The sequence below is a fragment of the Callithrix jacchus genome, chromosome 1 (genome assembly GCF_049354715.1).
Source record: "Callithrix jacchus isolate 240 chromosome 1, calJac240_pri, whole genome shotgun sequence".
NCBI classification, from domain to species: domain Eukaryota; kingdom Metazoa; phylum Chordata; class Mammalia; order Primates; family Cebidae; genus Callithrix; species Callithrix jacchus.
The window spans coordinates 211,078,482-211,098,355 of record NC_133502.1 but is presented as its reverse complement, the minus strand read 5'-3'; the positions used below and the strand labels follow the sequence as shown (position 1 = coordinate 211,098,355).

The following is a 19,874-nucleotide window of genomic DNA, read 5'->3' as shown; positions in this document are numbered from 1 at the left end:
AATTTCTGCTGATCTTAGCTTATAAGCACAGAGTCAATCAATCTGCAGTGCTGGCAAATTTGGAAAACCCGAATGTGAAAGGGCTGGCTTTTGACAGATGAGATGAAGTCAGAGTTTTATACTCTGTAACAGACTGCTCACCTGAAAATTCTAGAAAAAAATATCTGACCCTTTTTAGCACATACTCTGTTTTTGAGAATAATCTCTACTCAGAAATATGTCTCATCAATAGATGGCCCTTTTGAAATAATGAGATTTGGTTATCATTTTTGATTTTCTTGGAAATAAGCCTTCTATTGACTATGTCATTCAGCACTAACGATCCTCAGATAATGTGTATTTTCCCCCTCCAGACTGTTCTGGTAATTTGTTTTTATAGCACAAGTAGGTTAGTGCTTAAACTGAATTGTTTTTCTGGGACTCTCACACACTAGAAGCCTTAAATAGATTAGATAGATTAGATTTTTATAAACCCTTTACATCTTGCCAAACTCTACATAAAGCAAATGGGCATGACTATTGGATTTTCATCACCCTATTTTTTTTTCTTCCCAGCATGTGTGAACTGTGTGCGGTGGTCAAACAGTGGGATGTATTTAGCTTCTGGGGGAGATGACAAACTGATTATGGTGTGGAAGCGGGCTACGTAAGCATCATTTTCCTTTCTTCACATTTTATTTTTAGAAGCTTCTTTGCTGGTCTTTATTAAAGTCGCCTTTCCTCACCCTGTCACTGAAGTTCCCATAGCCCTAACCTCATGAGTAGCAGGAAGTGCATGTAGGTCAGGAGCAGGTGGAGCCTGACAAGGGATTCAGGAGACCATGGACCTGCCTGGTGACCTAGTCAGCTGCCCTGTCACAGGACTCCAGGCTCCGACCTGAAAAGGAAGGGCTAATCTCTTCTAGCACTGATGTGAGTGGCTTCGTTGGTTTTGTTTTTTCAAATGAAATTTCACATGGAAGCCCAATATACAAAATGATTAAAGTCAGGGTGCTCTGGTGGGATCTGGGGCAGGGAATCCAGAGTAATGGCAAAAAAAAAAACCTTTTTGCCATTACTTTATTCTCTCTGGGACTCCACCTGGGGCAGTCCCTGCTCTCCTATCAAAATGAGCTAACCATCACCTGGAAAATTGCTCCCAGGTCTCTGGGCCAGTTAGGCTGGGGCACTAGACCCTGGACCATTGCTCACCAAGAGTGGCCCTGGGGCTGTGGCTTCCAGAGCAGAGGCAGAGACTGTCTCTTCAGCCTAGTTGGCTGTCTCAGCACACACTGTTTCTGTGGATTCGTGAGGAACTCTGCAAGAGCAAAGGGTGTTAACAGACGCTCTGAGCATCGGTGTGTCAGCATTGCCTCCACCAGGCTCCAGGTGACTGATGTTCCTCTGGCTCCTTTAATGGGGGCTGTAGATCATGTGGTTTCTCTGCCTCAGATGTCAAAGCCATTTGATACATTGTGAGATGCTTAAAAATAAAATACTGTTGATTTTGTTTCTTTAAATAGCCAACATAAATAACATTTAGTATACAATTTAGAAAACTAAAAATACAAAAGAAAAAATATCCCTCATTATCATACCACCTAAAGAAAGCTAGAGTTGGCCCGTTTTGGCTCACGCCTGTAATCTCAGCACTTTGGGAGGCCGAGGTGGGTGGATCACAAGGTCAGGAGTTCAAGACCACCCTGACCAATGTAGTGACACCCCATCTCTACTGAAAAAAAGTTCAAAAAAATTAGCTGGGCGTGGTGATGCATGCCTGTAATCCCAGCTACTCAGGAGGCTGAGACAGGAGAATTGCCTGATGAACCTGGGAGGCGGAGGTTGCAGTCAGCTGAGATTGTGCCACTGCACTCCAGCCTAGGCGACAGAGTGAGACTGTCCCAAAAAAAAAAAAAAAAAGCTACAGTTAATATTTTATCATTTTGGGATGTGTGTCCTTCTGATCCATTTTCCATGCGCAGATGCTATCCATGTCATATGGTTTTTTCCTTTACATAAGTGGTATAATATTGTATGTGATGTCCTGTGGCCTGCTTCTTTCACTTATTGTGAACATTTTCCCATGCAAGATTTGTAATGGCTATGTAGTATTTCATCAAGTGCATGGATCATAATTTACCTAATCAGCCCCTTTTATTCAGCAACTCATTGCTTTCCAGATTTTGTTTGTTTTTGTTTTGTTCTGTCTGCCCTGATAAGCTGGCTGCAGGAAACATTTCTGTGCAGTGCCCAGAGCACTCCGTGAGTGCCTCTTTGGCCCCTTTTTCACACAGGTACATCGGCCCCAGCACTGTGTTCGGCTCCAGTGGTAAGCTTGCCAATGTGGAGCAGTGGCGGTGTGTCTCCATCCTCCGGAATCATTCAGGCGGTGAGTTGGGCTTCCTGTTGGGGTGGGTGGGCCCCTGATACCTGGGTCAGATCAGCAGCACCACCACATCCCCTGGGGGACTGTTTGGTCCTTAAAGCAGCCCTGTGTCTGGACTGTCCCTCCCCATCACAGTCAGTCACACCCTGCCTGTTCCTTAAGATCTCTGCAGTCACCGGCTCCACTACCTGTCTCCAGCTGCATTCAGTCTCCCCACTCGTGCCCTCATGGGGTATATGTTTATATCTTTAATGTAGAACTTGCCATGTTCTGCTGTTTGTCCTGCTGAACAGAATCAATACCTTCATCAGTGGATCATTAAGTCCGTAAGCACACTTTGTTTATTCCCCAGGAATCACCTCACAGATGCCCACTGAAAAGATTCTCAGCTTGACCTTGAGTATGTTTGCAATGTGTTTTAAGTAAACTTGGTATGGAAAGAAGCACATTTTATAAATTTAGAGGGGGAAGGTTGCCCATGCACTATACACTCAGATGACAAGTATATCAGGTTGAATGCAATTTAGACTTGACTCAGGAGACTGTGATCCAGTCCAGGTATGGACCAAAGGATTTTCCAGGCAGGAGGTACCACATAAGTGAGAAAGTCTTGTTGTGAATGGGGATTTGGAGGCATTTTACTATGGCTGGATCTTTATAGACAAGGCAAGGAGCAGCACAAGGTGAGGCTGGTCAGATGGGCCAGGGTTGGATCATGGAAAGGTTGTGCTCCTTGTTACTGAGGGTATACCTTATCATGGAAGAGATAGGCACCCATTAAAAGCTTTGAAGCACAACAGAGAGGTCATGTGACAGCTCAGAGAAGTGGAGGTTCTTTCAGTGGTTCAGATGGACACTGTCAGGGCCTGAGCTAGGCCTGTGATAATTGAGGTAGAGAAGAGGAGATTGATTTGGGAATACTTAGGATAGGACACAGGGAGGTATGAGATAGATTCCTGGCTGGGTGCCTAGATAGTCAGAGGTAACCTCTGCTGAGACCCTAAGGACAGCAGGCTTATGGGGACATATACCAGTTCAGAAAGGGGTGCCCCTAGCTTGAGGGGTAGGGGTGGAAATGTCAAGAAACCTTGGAATTGAGCCTGGAGCTCTGGGAGAAGATAGGGCAGGAGTGAGAGGTTGGCATCAGCTGTAATCCATTGGCAGTGTATGCTTAGCAGATTCTCTGTAGATGGTTTAAAGGAGAACAAACCTATCTTGGTGGCCACTGATTGAGTCCACATTTGTGGAAGCTGATACAGTACCATTGTGTTATTGCTTGGTAATACAACTGTGTAATTTGCCCTTATTTGTGTCACAATACTAACAGCGAAGTCTAGTTGGGCTTCTCTGGAACTTGGTGCACATGTCTATAAGGGTGCCCAAGCATGGGGTGGGCCTCAAGTGAGGACTTTTGCAAGGCTCTAACCTGAGCCTCAGGCCCAGCCAGAGCCTTGCCTTCTCTCTCCTGCCCCACCCCCCAGTGGGGCTCCTTGACCAGACAGGTAGGGTTGACCTCCTGACTCACTGGTCCTAGTAGCAGGTGTGGCAGACCCATACAAGAAGAAAAACCAATGAAAAGCAGAAGTAAATGAATAAGAAAGAACTGGCTCTTTGAAAAGCAAAGTGTGAGACATATATACTTGGTATATTTACTTGGGGGTTGGGAAGGAAAAAAACCTAGACAAAATTAGAGGTTAAAGATCTTCAAAAATATTTAACTCAGGCAGAAAAAAATCAAATATTACAATATGATGTTTGTACTATTGAGCTAAAAAATTAAACAAAATACTAAAAAATAATTTTCTAGAAAATATAAACTTTCATAATTGATACCGTAGAGTTAGGAAAAACTGAACAGGATAATAACCAATGAAGAAATGGAAGGCTGTCTTCAGAAATGCTTCTTGGTCCTAAATTATTTGTGGATGCATTTTTTTGAGCTTTTAAGAAAAATTATACAGAACATACCAATATTTATTCTTGAAAGGAAGATATAAGCCAGGGTTATATCTGGAAAATACCTAAGAAAGCCTACTGGAAGTGGTGGCTCACGCCTGTAATTCTAGGACTTTTGGGAGGTTAAGGCAGGTGGATCATGAGGTCAAGAGATCAAGACCATCCTGGCCAACATGGTGAAACCCCCATCTGTACTAAAAAATGCAAAAATTAGCTGGGCATGGTGGCACATGCCTATAGTCCCAGCTACTCGGGATGCTGAGGCAGGAGATGGAGGTGGCAGTGAGCCGAGATTGCACCACTGCACTCCAGGTGCCTGGACAGAGCTAGATTCTGTCTTAAGAAAAAAAAAAGGAAAACCTAAGAAAAGTAACAATGTAACAAAGCATAGAATAATACGAAGATAGAAAAGTCAGAAACAATACTAGTAAATACAACATTTGAAAACTGTAATTCATTATGATTAAATATGACTTGTAATAAAAGTGCAGTACAAGGGAATCTATCAATATAACTTTACACACTAGGAAGTTAGGAAAGGCCACAGTCATCTTAGGTGTTTAGAAAGGAATATTAGACAATTCAACATCAGTTCCTAATAAAAATGTTTTTTAAAAAATACCCATAGACCTTTTTCAAAAAAATGCCCATAGAAAGATATTTCTTTTCTTTTTCCCTTTTTTTTTTTTTTTTTTTTTGAGACTGTGTCTCACTGTGTCACCCAGGCAGAGTGCAGTGGTGCAATCACAGCTCACTGCAGCCTTGAACTCCTGGGCTCAGGCGATCCTCTTGCCTCAGCCTCCCGAGTAGGTGTGCATCACAATACCTGGCTGATTTTGTTTATTTTTTGTAAAGATGGGGTTTCACTATGTTGCCCAGGCTGGTCTTGAACTCTTAGGCTCAAGCGATCTTCCTATCTGCACTTTGCAAAGGGCTGGGATTACAGGTGCAAGCCACCACAGCTGGCCTAAAGCTATTTCCTTAAAATGGTAGAGTTCTTAGTCTTTTTCAAACCAGTGGCAAATATTACAGTTCACATTTAATTCTGGTTGCTGTTTATATCAAGAAAAGACAATGATGTGTGCTATCATTTAATTTGTTGCTCTGGAATTACTGCAACACAGTTAAATAGAAACTGGAAAACAAGGCAAAAATGAAGTGAAGGTAACATTATTTCATATTAAGAAAAACCATAGGATAATAAAGCTCTTAGAACAAATAAATCACTGGAAAATACTAGAACTAATAAAAGGAGTCTTTATATTGGACTCATAACAGAGTAATTTTAAATTATTTATCTTTTGCTAGTAATAGCCAGAGTATCTAATGATAAAAAGAGAATTATACATAGTGGGATCAAAAGTTATCAATATCCAGAAATAAGTAATCTCACCAAGAAATGAGTTAGATTCCTAAGGTTTAAATCATAAATGTTTTAAGATCTAAAATGACATTGAGAGAGAAAATGACTTCACAAATTGAAAGGCTAAATGAAATACATTTTTTCCCACATTAATATTTACTCATCCACATAGCAAACATTTATTGAGTGCCTGACATGTTCCAGGCACTGTTCTTCTCTCAAGGAGTCTTGTTCTTGTAAAAGAGACTGATGTGTGAGTAGTATAGGAGATTTGAAGATGAGCCCAGAGGGCAGAGTCCTGTGAGGAGTTGGAAGGTGAGTGAGTGCTGGGGTCTCAGTGAGAAGATGACATTTGAGGGAAGACTGGACAGTGGTGAGGGGACAGCCAGTACGAAGGAGGCCCTGGAGCATGGACATGTGCTCAGTGTGCCCAGTGAATCTGGGAGCTGGTGGGGGCGGGAGGGAGTGTGCCTGCAAGACCATGATGAAGGCTCATCTTTGAGCAAGAACAGGAAGGCTCAGCAGGAGTTGAGACCTGTGATAGCAGTATAGAGTCTACCATGGCAGGGGTGGGGGGCTCAGGGCTACACTGGGGAGACCAGTAAAAGAGCCGCTCCAACAAAATAGGGAGAGATGATGGTGGTTTGGACCTGGGTCATAACACAGAAGTGGTGAGAAGTGAAAAGAGGCAGATTTCTTGATGCATTGACTATGGGATATGAGATAAGCAGAGGAGTCAGGATGGCTTCCTGGACTGTGGTCCAAACAGTGGGAAGGATGCAGTGGCTGTAATCTGAAGCAGAAAGTCTACAGGTGGGACAAAAATGTTTGTTAAGGGAAATGTTTCAGAGTTTGGTTTTGGATATGTTAAGTTTGGCGGTTTAAGTGGTACTGTGTAGACATTTGGAAATATGAGTCTTGGAAATACGAGGTTCTGGGTAGGAGTAGAGTCCAAGGATGAGCCTTGGACTCATCCTTTCAGCAAAAGAAGCTAGAAAGAGAGGGCAGTTAAGACAATGAAGCCAGGCATGGTGGCTCACACCTGTAATCCCAGCACTTTGGGAAGCTGAGGCAGGAGGATCACTTGAGGCTAGTAGCTCAAGAACGGCCTGGACAACATAGTGAGACCCTGTCTCAACAGCAACAAAATAGACAGAAGAGAGAGTGTTTGAAGGGAAGGGAACAGGCAGCATGTTGCATACTGCTGAAAGGCAAAATGAGGACCAAGGATGGACTGCTAGGCTTGCCAGTACGGAGGCTGCTGGGGGCCCAGGCAAGTACAATATTCACGTGGTGTCGTTGGGCCAAAGGTGTCATTGGAGGGTACTCAGAAAACACTAGGGGAGGATAGACCTGATTGAACCAAGCTGAGCTTTGTCAGGCACATGGGAAGATGGAGGAGAAGAAAAGGGGGAGTGGTGGTGGGCTCTCAGCTGGAGGAGAGAGGTAAGGACTGGGGAGTGGCAAGTGGTGGGAGGACAGCAGCATCAGTGTATCAGAGCTCCTGGTGGTGTGAGAGTGCTGTTGGAGCTGAGGGTGAGCTAGGAGCATGGGGCTGATGCTTGGCCTGTGGGAAGGTTGGAATTGCGATAGATTGCAGTGATTTGTCATGGAAGGTCTCCGGACATGGCCCTGGGGTGAAAGTAGTGGAAGCCAAGGTCATCAGAAGGAAAAGAGGAATTTAACAAACAAAGAGCTTCGGTGTTAGATGAATCGTCCTTTTGGAATCACCAAGAATGATGATGAGAATGATGGTCAGAAATGTAAATCTTCAAGTGAGGGGAGGGTCTCCAGTGTGTGTAGATGCACAACAAAAAGGAGGTTCTATATAGACTGAAGACAGAAACTCCAAACTGGGAGTTTAGCAGAAAATTATGTCATATATGTGGATTTACTCAGAAGTGATTCTAAAGGACATCTGGAAGGATAAGAATGTTATAGATGAAAACATGCAAAGTTCCAGTGATAGAAACATCATGGGTTTGAGGGTAAACTTGTAACACTGAAAGAGGCTACAGTGTACCTAAGAAGTTGGTGTGTTGTGAGAGGAGGCATCACTTTACAAAATGTATTCTTCCTCACATGTGGTGTAGTGACTATTAAGCAGTTAGTGAGGAGAAATTAATTTTGATCCTCACCAAATACAGCACACACCAAAATAAATCCAGATATTAAAGAGATAAACATTTTATTTATTTATTTATTTATTTTTGAGATGGAGTTTTGCTCTTGTTACCCAGGCTGGAGTGCAATGGCGCGATTTCGGCTCACCGCAACCTCCGCCTCCTGGGTTCAGGCAATTCTCCTGCCTCAGCCTCCTGAGTAGCTGGGATTACAGGCACGCGCCACCATGCCCAGCTAATTTTTTGTATTTTTAGTAGAGACAGGGTTTCACTATGTTGACCAGGATGGTCTCGATCTCTTGACCTCGTGATCCACCTGCCTCGCCTCCCAAAGTGCTGGGATTATAGGCTAGAGCCACCACACCCGGCCAGAGATAAACATTTTAAATAACTACAAAAGGAAAAAATGGAATTGAAAAAAAATAGAATTGAACCAGACCTCTAGCAGAGAGAATATTTTTCAAGGTTAACAAGGCAATAGAAAAAACTACGAAGGAGAATAATAGACTTTACTCTATAAAACGCCTACAGTATAAAAAGGTAAAGAGGTGAAATTTGACAGGATAGGCAAAATTTGCACCATTGTCACAGCAGATCATCTTCGATGCCTTGGTGTGTGCCTGGCATGGTGTTGCAGCAGTTTCTCACGTATATTTCTTACAGTGACCCTATGAGGATAGGTTTTGGGGTTTTTTGTTTGGTTGGTTTGTTTGTATTTTGAGACAGGGTCTTAGTCTGTCACCCAGCCTGTAGTGCAGTGGCACAGTCATGGCTAACTGTAGCCTTGACCTCCCTAGGCTCAAGTGATCCTCCCCCCTCAACCTCTGGTGTAGCTGGGGATACAGGCATGTGCTACCATGCCCAGACAACTTTTTTGTATTTTTTGTAGAGATGGGGTTTTGCCATGTTGCTTAGGCTGGTATTGTACTTCTGGGCTCAAGTGATCTGCCCACTTCAGCCTCCTGAAATGCTGGGATTACATGTGTGAGCCACTGCACCTGACCTAGATTTTTTTTTTTTTTTTTTTTTTTTGAGACAGAGTCTCACTACGTCATCAGGCACCAGGCTGGAGTGCAGTGGCGTAACCTTGGCTCACTGCAACCTCCACCTCCCAGTTTCGAGCAATTCTCCTGCCTCAGCCTCCCCAGTAGCTGGGACTACAGGTGCGTGTCACCACGCCCAGCTAATTTTTTTGTATTCTTAGTAGAGATGGGGTTTCACCATGTTGGCTAGGATGGTCTCAATCTCTTAACCTCGTGATCCACCCGCCTCGGCCTCCCAAAGTGCTGGGATTACAGGCGTGAGCCACTGCGCCTGGCCGATTTTGTTTTTTAATCTGCATTTGACAAACGATAAAACAGAGTCACAAAGAAGTGAATGTGATTAATTCTGTTTGGAGGCTCCATAGCGAAGGGGTGCTCCTGTCAGGGTCTGGGAGATGAGACCCTGTCCATGAACCAGACAAGGGCCTCAAGATGACCTGCATTAGGTGTCAGCAGCCCTGGAGCTCTGACTGTTTCAAGCATTCTGCCAGGTGCTTTACCCACTGTGTCACATACCCATGTGTCGCATGCTCCAAGCCACAGACCCACGAAGTAGCAGGCTCTCATGCATGGATGAGGTGCCATATGGTACCCAAGCTCTGAACCGTGCCCTCAGTTGCTTCATCTATAAAAGGAGTGGGGCACTGGGGTCAGTTAGATGCTTTAAATTTATGCCCAATTGAAAAATTTTGGGGAGAGTTTTTTCAGGTTGGTTAAAAAATACCAGACTGGTTATGATGGTCCCAGGTCCCAGGGGCACTGTCCCAGACAAGAGCATTTCCAGGTAAGAGGTCTCACCAGAACCCTCTGTCTTCTTTCAGATGTGATGGATGTAGCATGGTCTCCCCATGACGCCTGGCTAGCCTCGTGCAGTGTGGATAACACCGTCGTCATCTGGAATGCTGTCAAGTTCCCAGGTCTGGGACCTCCTCTGACTGGTTAATAGTGAGCAGTACTGCCTCTTGGTGTCTGGAGCAGGGGTTGGGCTGTCTCCTTAGTCTTGGTGGCAGTGGATGTATCACAGTGGCCTAGGATTTAGTGTCTTGTCAGTTTTTCTTTATCAGTTACGTTTGTTTAAGCTTTAAAAAGAGATTAGTCCTGAAGAAAAATAGTAACTGAGTGCTGGCGTGGCATGCTACAGATCATGAGGATAGTGAGTAGGCAGCTGTTGTTGGGGTCTCTGGTGCTCCTACATATGCTGTGTGCACCCCCACCACTGGGCTCTGGGCTCACCTCAGTCACCATCTCCTCTATGAAACCCTTGAGCAGATGTGGGCTAACAAAAACCCAGTTTTGCAAAAGACTGATTTTTCTTATTTATTGTGTTTAAAATCACAACAGATGGCATAACCTAGCATAGTGCTGCAGTTTATAACTAGTAAATTCTTCTCCTATTTCTGATCTGTATTTGAAGAATGCTTTTCTCATTGATTCAGGTCATTTTAACTCTTTGAAAACCACCAGCATGTGTGGAGATACTCAGTCTGGCCATGGAGAGGGCAACTTTAGAGACTGGAGTAGCATTTGGATTACAGATCTGTATGGGATACCATTGTACACACCTTTGTCTTCAGCCATAATTTGCAAAAGACTCAGTCACTATGTCTCCCTTTGATAGCAGGCCTCTTCCTTATCAGGGAGCTGCCAAGGAGGCTAACGTCAGAAGTGCTGGTGTCACAGCTCAGGAAGGGCAGCCACAGGCAGGGCTGCTAGCTACAGACAAGACCTGGATTAGAACTGGCCTTTTGGTGCCTGCCTTCTTAATGCAGTCATTTCTTCAGTTGGCTTTTGCCTTGGTGGAGATCAAATAAGGAGGCACTTCTGCTTCTACCTGGCATGCATGGGGCTGGTCAGGGCAGACTGCTGGGCCCGCTCTCTTGGATATCTATCCCATGGCTCGTGGATTGCAGGTTATGTTTTCCCCAAATGACGCCTCTCCACATTCCTTTTTTCTTCACAGAAATTCTAGCTACTCTGAGAGGTCATTCTGGCTTGGTCAAAGGGTTGACGTGGGACCCTGTTGGTAAATACATAGCCTCTCAAGCTGATGACCGCAGCCTAAAGGTGTGGAGGACACTAGATTGGCAGCTGGAGACCAGCATCACCAAGCCTTTTGATGAGGTAAGTGGGAACAGCTCAGGGAGCTGAGCCCCAGCAGCTGTCCCAGCCCCTTCCTGACTTCTTTGTGCAGAGAGGGAGCTGGCCATGGGCCAGGCCACATGAGGAATGCACAGAGTCTAGGGGTTTGAGCAGATTCACTGAGGATCTCTTGGGTGGGACTCTGGCCCTAAGAGTCAGATAATACAAAATCCTTCATTTCTGAGATGCCATTTAATTTCCAACTTTGAAATGAAAGGATTTATAGTTTTTGGTTTTTTTTTTTTTTAGATGGAGTTTCTCTCTTGTTACCCAGGCTGGAGTGCAATGGCACAATCTCAGCTCACTGCAACCTCCACCTCCCAGGTTCAAGTGATTCTCCTGTCTCAACCTCCTGAGTAGCTGGGACTACAGGCGCCTGCCACCACACCCAGCTAATTTTTGTATTTTTAGTAGAGATGGGGTTTCACCAAATTGGCCAGGCTGGTCTCGAACTTTTGACCTCAGGTGATCTGCCCGCCTCAGCCTCCCAAAGTGCTGGAATTACAGCCATCAGCCACTGTGCCTGGCTTGGATTCATAGTTTTAAAATTGAAGTGAACCATAGAGATGTCTCCACATCATTCTGTCACCCAGCTCACTGCCACAGACCTGGATAAAACTGCTTCTTAGACTGTGGAGTTTACACTGAGCCTCCTGCAGAGCAGCTTGTTGGAGGCTGGGGCAGGATGGAAGAGTCTCTCGGGCCATCCCTGACTGTGCTGTTGTTGATATGCACCCTGCAGTTCAGGGGCCTTCTTTCCTGGCTGGAGTTAGCAGTACAGTTTGCACATGTTTGGAGATCAGACTGCAGTAGCATCTATAGTATTTTACTCTCTCTTCCTTTGAGTTCTGATTTCAAATGGAATGAGAGTTCAAGATCATTATTGCTCATTAGACATTTATTAAGGGTCTACTGTATAGAAGGCAATACTGGACACAGGGAAATAAAAGTAGATTGAGATGGAATCTCTCCTCTTGAGGCTTAAGCCCCGAGGAAAGACAGGCATTCCCATCAGTTGTATGATGATGGAGTTGTCCAGAGTGCAGAAACAGCCCAGGAGGGGTGAGTGCATCAAGGAAGACTTCACAGAACAAGGGACACATAAGTGAAAGTTCGCAGCAAGAGCAGGCATTTGTCCACTGGTCAGGATGGCTGCAAAAGTAAAGTGATAGTCATTTGTTCAGTTCTCCCCGCATGACACCAGCTCCTGGGCTAGTTATGTGAGTACTGGTTTTTACCTTACTTAGTCTTGCCCTAAGGAACTTTTGCTCCTTCTGGAGTTCCTCAGGGCTGACTGCCAGGCAGTGGGGTCCCATGAGCTGGACTCCTAGGGATGGCTTTAAGAGTGTCTCGAGTACCAGCAGGAGCTGACAGTAATCTTCAGCCTCTGCTGGGTGGTCCCATCCTTCAAGGTAGGGGGTGGATCTGTGGCCTAAGGCTCAGAGCTGAGGTGGGTGATTTCACTACACTCAGGCCCTTCTTTGTCCTGTCCTGCTGTAGAGCTGTGAGGTCATGATCTTAACCCTTAAGTCTTTAGAGCTGCCCTGGGCCCACCTTGAGCTTCAGGAAGTTGGCTCTAGACCCATGTCATCTCATTTTGCAGGAGGAATAATGTAAAAGCCTGCCCTGCCTCAGCCGCCAGTCCAGGTCGGAGGAACAGTGCCTTTCTACTGTTCCTTTTACAGTTTATAAGGACATTACAAACCTCTTCTCCCTTGTGGGTGTCCTCACTACCCTTTGGGTGAAGCAGCAGGCTCAAGATAATAGGTGGTGCCTCGGTCATCAGCTACATTACAGTCACAGGCTTCTGCCAGGCTCCTGAGTTAAAAGGGCTTTTTCTCCACCACAGTATACCTTGAGGATGCTGTGCAGATGCCATATGTTAGGTTAACAGGTGCTGTACAGAAGAATTGGGTTATTGACCAGAGATTTGGCCCACACAGAGGCTGTGGTTCAAACAGGTAGCCTTCTTGCAGAGCTCCTCAGGGCCTACACTTCTAAACTATATTTCTTTGTTCAGCTGCTCTGGGGGAGAGTAGGATGCTGCAGTTTCCAAATTCATTTCACAGAGCCCTTTTTGGTTGGGCCATCTGGAGAGATGGAAGCTGTCAGTGTAGCCAGAAGCTTGGGGTGGATGCTCCACCATCACACGTTTATAAATTGAAGTTTGACTTCATCCTTGAGGCTAGAGTTTTGGTCACAAAGGTGGCCTTGAGCTCCTTTCAAGTGCAGATGCTTTTTTCAGTGTGGAGGAACGACACATGTGTTGCGGCTCAGCTGGTCACCTGATGGGCATTACCTGGTATCTGCCCATGCCATGAACAATTCAGGCCCCACTGCCCAGATCATTGAACGGGAGGGATGGAAGACCAACATGGACTTTGTAGGGCACCGGAAAGCTGTGACTGTCGTGGTGAGTGCCCAGGGAACTGAGGGGGATGGGCTCCAAGATTCAGCACATATTAATTCTTGATTTATTTTATGAAGTTATGCTTAAATATTTTAAAAGTAATTTCAGATAATAGAGTATGTACTTGGTTGATTTATTGGCAAACTTTAACGTAGTGAACATCAACAAAATCAGTCTTGGGTTAGGAACATTGTAGCTCCTCATCAGCCTTTTATATACTCAGGTATGTTCATGGGTGCCCAAGCACAGTGCCCCCCTCACCTGGCTCCAGTGAATACAGGTGTGATTCTGGTGCACCCACCAAGCACTGTGCTTGTCCCTACACCTGGCACCATCAGCCACAGGTGCAAGGCCATGCCGTGGATCACTGAGTTAGGAGCTGCTGCCAGATCTTGCGGTGGCAGGTAAGGAGCTCAGAGGCGTGAACTGCTGTGGGTCCTTAGGCAGGAGAGGTGTCTGGTCACTCCTATTATGCTTCTCCATTAATTTAATTAAAGAGCGTTCTGATAGAGCCCCAGGCAAGCTGTTAAGTAGTTGCAAATTATCTATGAGAACCAGGATTTTCTCAACACTGGGTAGCCAAATAAAATAAACAGATTGGTGGGTTAACGTTGATAAAAGTGAAGGATCATCCAAGACCCTGATGAAAACGGGCTTATTTTTGCCTGTGTCTAAATAGATAATAAACATCATATAGTGTACCTTAAAACATAAATTATTATAAAATAATATTTTATACTATAAAATAAAGTATTCCTTACTTAATTTTTTTGTTTTGGAGTTCATGTAGGGTTTTGTTTGAGCCACAATTTAGTTGCTAAAGTCTTTGGAAATCACTGCTTCATGGTTAGTGCTCTACATGATTCTCCTGTGCAGTCCTTACAACCACTTTAGAGCTGTTCTGGGAGATCATGACGCCTACCTTTGGCACACAGAGCTTGAAAGACCCTGCAGCCTCCTGGTGCTAGAGACTAATCCTGGGGAGATGCCTCTGGGTTCCATCTTCTCCAGTCTCTGTGCACCTGGTCATTCTTGCCTGCCCTCTGGAATTAAAATATCTCTAGACTACCTGACACCAGGCTTTCCAGAACCCTCTTTCCTCTGCCCTCGGTTTCCGGAACCCTCTTTCCTCTGCCCTCTAGGTTGGGGATTCCCAGAGCACCCATCCCCTTTAAATCCAGGAAGGCGCCCGGGAGCTCAGTGTATGCTTCCATCCTTTCCAAAAACAAAGAGAAGTTACTCTGGAGGTAGCTCCCTGGTCTAAGCAGACAATGAAGCACCTTTGTGTCATGTAGCCTTGGTCTCTGGCCCAGGGAGATCACAAATGACTCTGACTGAGTGGATCTCTGCTAGACAGTGAGGACCAAACAACAAATGCAGTGAGTCAATAAGGAATTCATAGGTTCACACCCTTCCTGCACATTCCCTTGGCCTTTCTTACGAGATAGGGAATGAGCAGGTCTTTGTTTCTGAAGCCCCCTTGGAGGCTCACCTTTTCCACAGGTCCTAGGGATGGCCCTGCCAGGCCAGAGGGAATTGAGAAGGCTAGTTTCAATAGTTATCCATCCCCTTTACTTAGAAGGCTGCAGAAATGGGGAGAGTTTGGTAGTGCTGGTTTTATATCTGCATTTCCCAGCTTACTCATTTGATGCCTCTGCACATACTTTCTGACCTCCCTAAGCCTCCTTTCCATCATCAGCCAGGTGCCTCATTGTTGGTCAGGAAGATGAGAAATAATGCATGCTCAGTGCCTGGGCTCAGAGAATGTCTGTTGGAGACTCCCTTGAGCAGGCTGGGGACTTGGGCACAGGGGACATGCCTGATGCTTGATCAATTATTTTTAACATTTGTTATTTGGCTTTAGAAATTCAACCCAAAAATCTTCAAAAAGAAGCAGAAGAATGGGAGTTCTACGAAGCCCAGCTGCCCATACTGCTGCTGTGCTGTTGGCAGCAAGGACCGCTCGCTTTCTGTCTGGGTGAGCTTGCCACCCTAAGCATTTGTTGCAGGATGCAAGGTATAGGTTGGGGAAGTAGTGAGTGGTGGAAAGAGAGACCTGCTTTGGGTAATGCTCAGAGTGTACCTTCTACTCTGCACCTGGGGTCAGCCCCTCCTTGGAAGCTCACAGGCTCTCCTGCTCTCCCAGAAGGAAGTGCTGAAGACTGGATCTGTGCTCAGCCAGGAGAGGGCACCTTGACTCCCAGCTAGACCAGCTCTTGTATCCAGACTCAGGCAGCACCCTCAGTGGTCAATGCCATGGGCATCATGTTGGGCTTGCTTCCTATTAGAAAAATCTTTATATAAAGTATATTTGCCTGAAAGGTACAGCTTGGTGAGTTGTCATACATGTTTACATGCGTCATTACTGCCTAGAGCACTCCTTTTTGTCCCTTTGTCCCTCCCGAGTCAAGACCTCCCTCACCACCAAAGCAACCACTCTAATGGCTGATACTGATAGTATAACAGTATACTGACAGTATAACAGATACTAATGAGTTTTGCCTGCTCTTGAACTTCATGTAAATGCAGTTGTGTGTGCTTGCTTCTTTGTCTTCATTTCTTTTGCTTGACATAGTGTTTTTGAGATTCCTGTATGTTGCTACACTTAACAGTATTTTATTCCTTATAATTTCTGTGTAGCATTCCACTGTACGAATGCACCACAGTTTGTTTATACAGTCTCCTATTGATGGACATTAATACTGTTCCAGTTTTGAGATATTATGACTAAAGCTGATATGAATATTCTTGTATAAGTCTTTATTTGGACATATGTTTTCATTTATTTGTGAGTACATACCTAGGAGTAGTATGCTAAAGTTAAAAAAAAAAGATAGAACCAAGTGTTGGCAAGGACACGATAAGCTGGAAGTGATATATTGCTGACAGGTGTTTATGCTGGCGTGAGCACTTGGGAAGAGTGTTTGGCAGTTTCTACCACAGCTAAGCATGACCTAAAGTACTTCCACTCCTAGGCATATAACCAAGACAGATGAGTGCTTATGTCCACACAAAAAAAAGACACACAGAAAGCTGATACCTCCATTTATTAGTCCATTTCGCCCCTGGGCGATGCAGTGACGGGTCAGGTTGTGAGCCTGGTAGTCCTCACTTGCAGGAGCCCCTGAGATGATGCAAAGTGTGTCTTCACCTTCTTTGTTTTTTTTCTTTTGAGATGGAGTCTCCCTCTATCACCCAGCAGGCTGGATGGAGTGCAGTGGCGCTGGGATTACAGACCACTACACCCGGCTAATTTTTTTGTAAGTTTAGTAGAGATGGGGTTTCACTCTGTTGGCCAGGCTGGTCACAAAACTCCTGACCTTAGGTGATCCACCACCTTAGCCTATCAAAGCGCTGGGATTACAGGTATGAGCCCCCGCACCCAGCCCGATGTTTCTTCAGCTTCATTGTTCCCCTCACCTTCCTAACTCAGTGCCCTCCACAGAACAGGTTCTCAGCAGAGTTATTCAAGGGTAGTTGGTGAGTGAGAACCCAAGGGTAAGTGTTGTGGCGGTTTCTATGTAAGGGCTCCTGATGGGTTAAGTTTCTCACTGCCAGGAGCTGGTGTGCTGTGACCTGACTGTGCGGTGAGAGACACCTCCGCCAAGTTCGATAAAGCAAAGTGCACACACATTAATTTTTTTTTTTTTCACTTTGTGAAAAAGTGTCCCTATAAGCTGAGCAAGTTTGAAGTTCTGGTTTTGAAGGTTATCCTCTGGCTGTGTTTATTACAGTTTGTTGTACAGAAATCTATTACTGTGTGTGTTGTGATTTTTTTTTTTTTTTTTAGGCCCAGTATTCTCTTAACACCCATTCTGGAACCTGAACCACAGTACCACAGAGAGCCGTTCAGGGCGCCTTCCCTGTCTCCTCCCAGCCTGAGGCCCTGTTTGTGGTGCTGCACTGACTGTGGTACCCATATTCCTTAGAATGCTCAGGTCAGGCAGTCACACAGCCTGCAGATTTCTGAGGGTCTGTAGGCACGTTTATGGGAGGAGGCACAAGGCAGCTTTTTCTAGAAGTGGAATTAGGGTGGAAGCAAGATTCTTAATGTGGGTTCCAGATAGCTCAGACTCTAGACCCCTCTCCAGCACTAGAGTGGACGCAGCTTCTCCTTCCCCACATGGCACTCTCAGGCTGCATTGGAACACTCAGCAGCACCTAAGGGAGCCCATCATCCTGTGAAGAAGTGTGTTTCTTCCCTGCCCGCCATCCTGCAGCTCAGGGCCAGCCAGCAGGGTAGCCAGGCACTTGTGCACGAGAGGAAGAGCCTACCATAGTTGTGGGAACATGGAGTCAGCTTGCATGCTAGCATTGGGTGACTCGATAGAGAATATGCACACGGTGCATGTTACACAGTCATCCAAAAGAGACTTTTATAGGCTATTTAATGACAGGCTTACTGTGTGTTAAATGAAAAAGCCACAACCACATGCCTTACTTTGAAAAATAAAATAAATATTTGCACAAAATAGAAGGAAATAATTTGTCAAAGTGTTAATAGTAGGTAACTGTGCCTAGATTAAGGGCCCAAGTGTGTATTTCTGTATTACCTGCACATAGTGTAGAATGAGCCTTGGCTAAATGTGTACCAGAGTCCCTTGGGCCCAGGGAAGATGTGTTCTGTTATCTCTCAGGGTGCCTCACCCCCTAGCTAGGCTTTGGCATCCTGTTTCCTGTTCCATAGACCCTCTCAGAGGGCCACACTGAAACTGTCCCTCTGCTCAGACCATAGCCCTTCAACAACCCACTCCCACTCTGCCTTCTCCATTGCTGCTTGTGTGTGTCTAAAGCTGTCTCCCCGTCAGACCACAGAAAGCCCTGGAGGCAGGGTCCACTCTAGGTAGGATATATGTTTTTGGCAGGCTTTGGTTCCCATAGTTTGGGATCTCCACAGCTACAGTTTGAGTAGAGCTGAAGATGCCTTAAATATCAGCATCTACTCTGACCAAGGCTTCTAGGCTGGTTATGTTAACTGAGCTGAATGCAAAAGCGGATTTGAGTAATTTTATTAACCTTGGCTGTGTCTTTCTTTCCAGCTCACATGTCTGAAACGGCCACTGGTAGTCATCCATGAACTGTTTGACAAATCCATCATGGACATTTCCTGGTAAGGTGGATTCTACTTATGGGAATAAGTTAGAAAGAAAGGAGAATTCACACATTGGAACATGAGGCCTCCTGGATGTGACTAGGGTCAGGTGGCTGGCCAGTGACCCATCCTCAGGTGTCACAGTGGCACAGACTAAGAGTGCTGTTTGCCTGTGATTTGGGAACTGGCAATGGTGTGCCTGCTGCTGTGAGAATGTCCTTCTTGTGTAGGGTTTGCTACGGAAAAATGCCTTCTCAGGATTTGTATAAGACAAAGAGAATGATATGATCCTAGTAGGCTCCACTTTACTCCATCATTGCATGAAACAAAGTGGGAAGCACACCTTCTGCTTCTCAGTGACCTGATTTGTATGGATATTTTGTCATGTTTGTTTTTTTTCTTAATGGTTTCAAAAGTAAGACAAATAAAATTGAAAATTCTTACAGAACATATGGTAAGGGATACTTTGTATACCTGCTTAGAACTAAAGAACACAAGGGCCCTATGGGACACATTTGTCACCCTCCCCCCCACCACCCTCAGGCCACAGAAGGGAACCAGGAGTTGCCAGCATCTCCCTAGAAACATGGTCCACCATCCTCACATGCCAGCTCTTATGATGCGTGTCTGCCTGGGGCTCTTGCTACCAGGCTGCTGATGACCGTGTCTTTCAGGACTCTGAATGGGCTTGGCATCTTGGTGTGCTCCATGGATGGCTCTGTGGCATTCCTTGACTTCTCCCAGGATGAGCTTGGAGATCCCTTAAGCGAGGAGGAGAAGGTAGGCTGATAGCCCTTGTGCTACTGGGTGCTTTGGGGCCATAGCTACAGTAGCTCTGAGAAACCCGTACTATACCCTCTTCTTGCGGGATACACAAAAGCATCATTTCTTAACATGTAATGAGATGTTCATCTTTTATAGGTTGTAATCCTTCTTTACAGCATAGATTAAGAACGAGTCTCTGTTCATTTTAGAAATAAGTCCTGGAGTTAAGAGTAGAACTATTTTGGACATCTCTTCTTGAACTGATAATAGGCCATCTACGGGGAAGTTTTTGCCCTGAGAAAGAGCTGAAGTGACTCCTCAAAGGTCTCTGCCGACATCACTTTCCCCTTCATGGTAGTCATATTGGTCATTTCTTAGCACGTATTGTATGCCAGGCTCTGGGAATGTGTTTTGCACATACAATTTCATTTAAATTGCCCAAAACCCTTCAAGACAGAGCTCATCCGTTTTGTGGATATGGAAACTAAGCCTCAGAAAATAGCACGGCCCTTTGCCCAGTCTGTACGTGAGCCTTAGGTTAGAAGGGTGAACCAGGCCTACTGCCTCTGGGCCAGGCTACCTACCCTCTGTGCTCTGCGGGGGTGTTGGGGTCTCTGT

The 19,874-nt window shown here is 45.4% G+C and overlaps 1 protein-coding gene across 14 annotated transcripts in view; it reads left to right on the top strand.

The window, feature by feature from the left end:
• HIRA (histone cell cycle regulator) overlaps positions 1-19,874 on the top strand; it is a 122,441-nt gene that overhangs the window by 24,479 nt on the left and 78,088 nt on the right. For all 14 annotated transcript variants that reach the window (XR_013523539.1, XM_035266504.3, XM_078341575.1 and 11 more), the window contains 8 exons: positions 556-646; positions 2,274-2,368; positions 9,672-9,767; positions 10,811-10,971; positions 13,235-13,402; positions 15,264-15,377; positions 18,439-18,509; positions 19,166-19,271. Coding sequence is in view for 13 of the 14 variants with exons in the window: in XM_035266504.3 (XP_035122395.2) it covers positions 556-646; positions 2,274-2,368; positions 9,672-9,767; positions 10,811-10,971; positions 13,235-13,402; positions 15,264-15,377; positions 18,439-18,509; positions 19,166-19,271 (902 nt within the window). In the remaining variant the exon portion in view is untranslated. The remainder of the gene's footprint in view (positions 1-555; positions 647-2,273; positions 2,369-9,671; positions 9,768-10,810; positions 10,972-13,234; positions 13,403-15,263; positions 15,378-18,438; positions 18,510-19,165; positions 19,272-19,874) is intronic.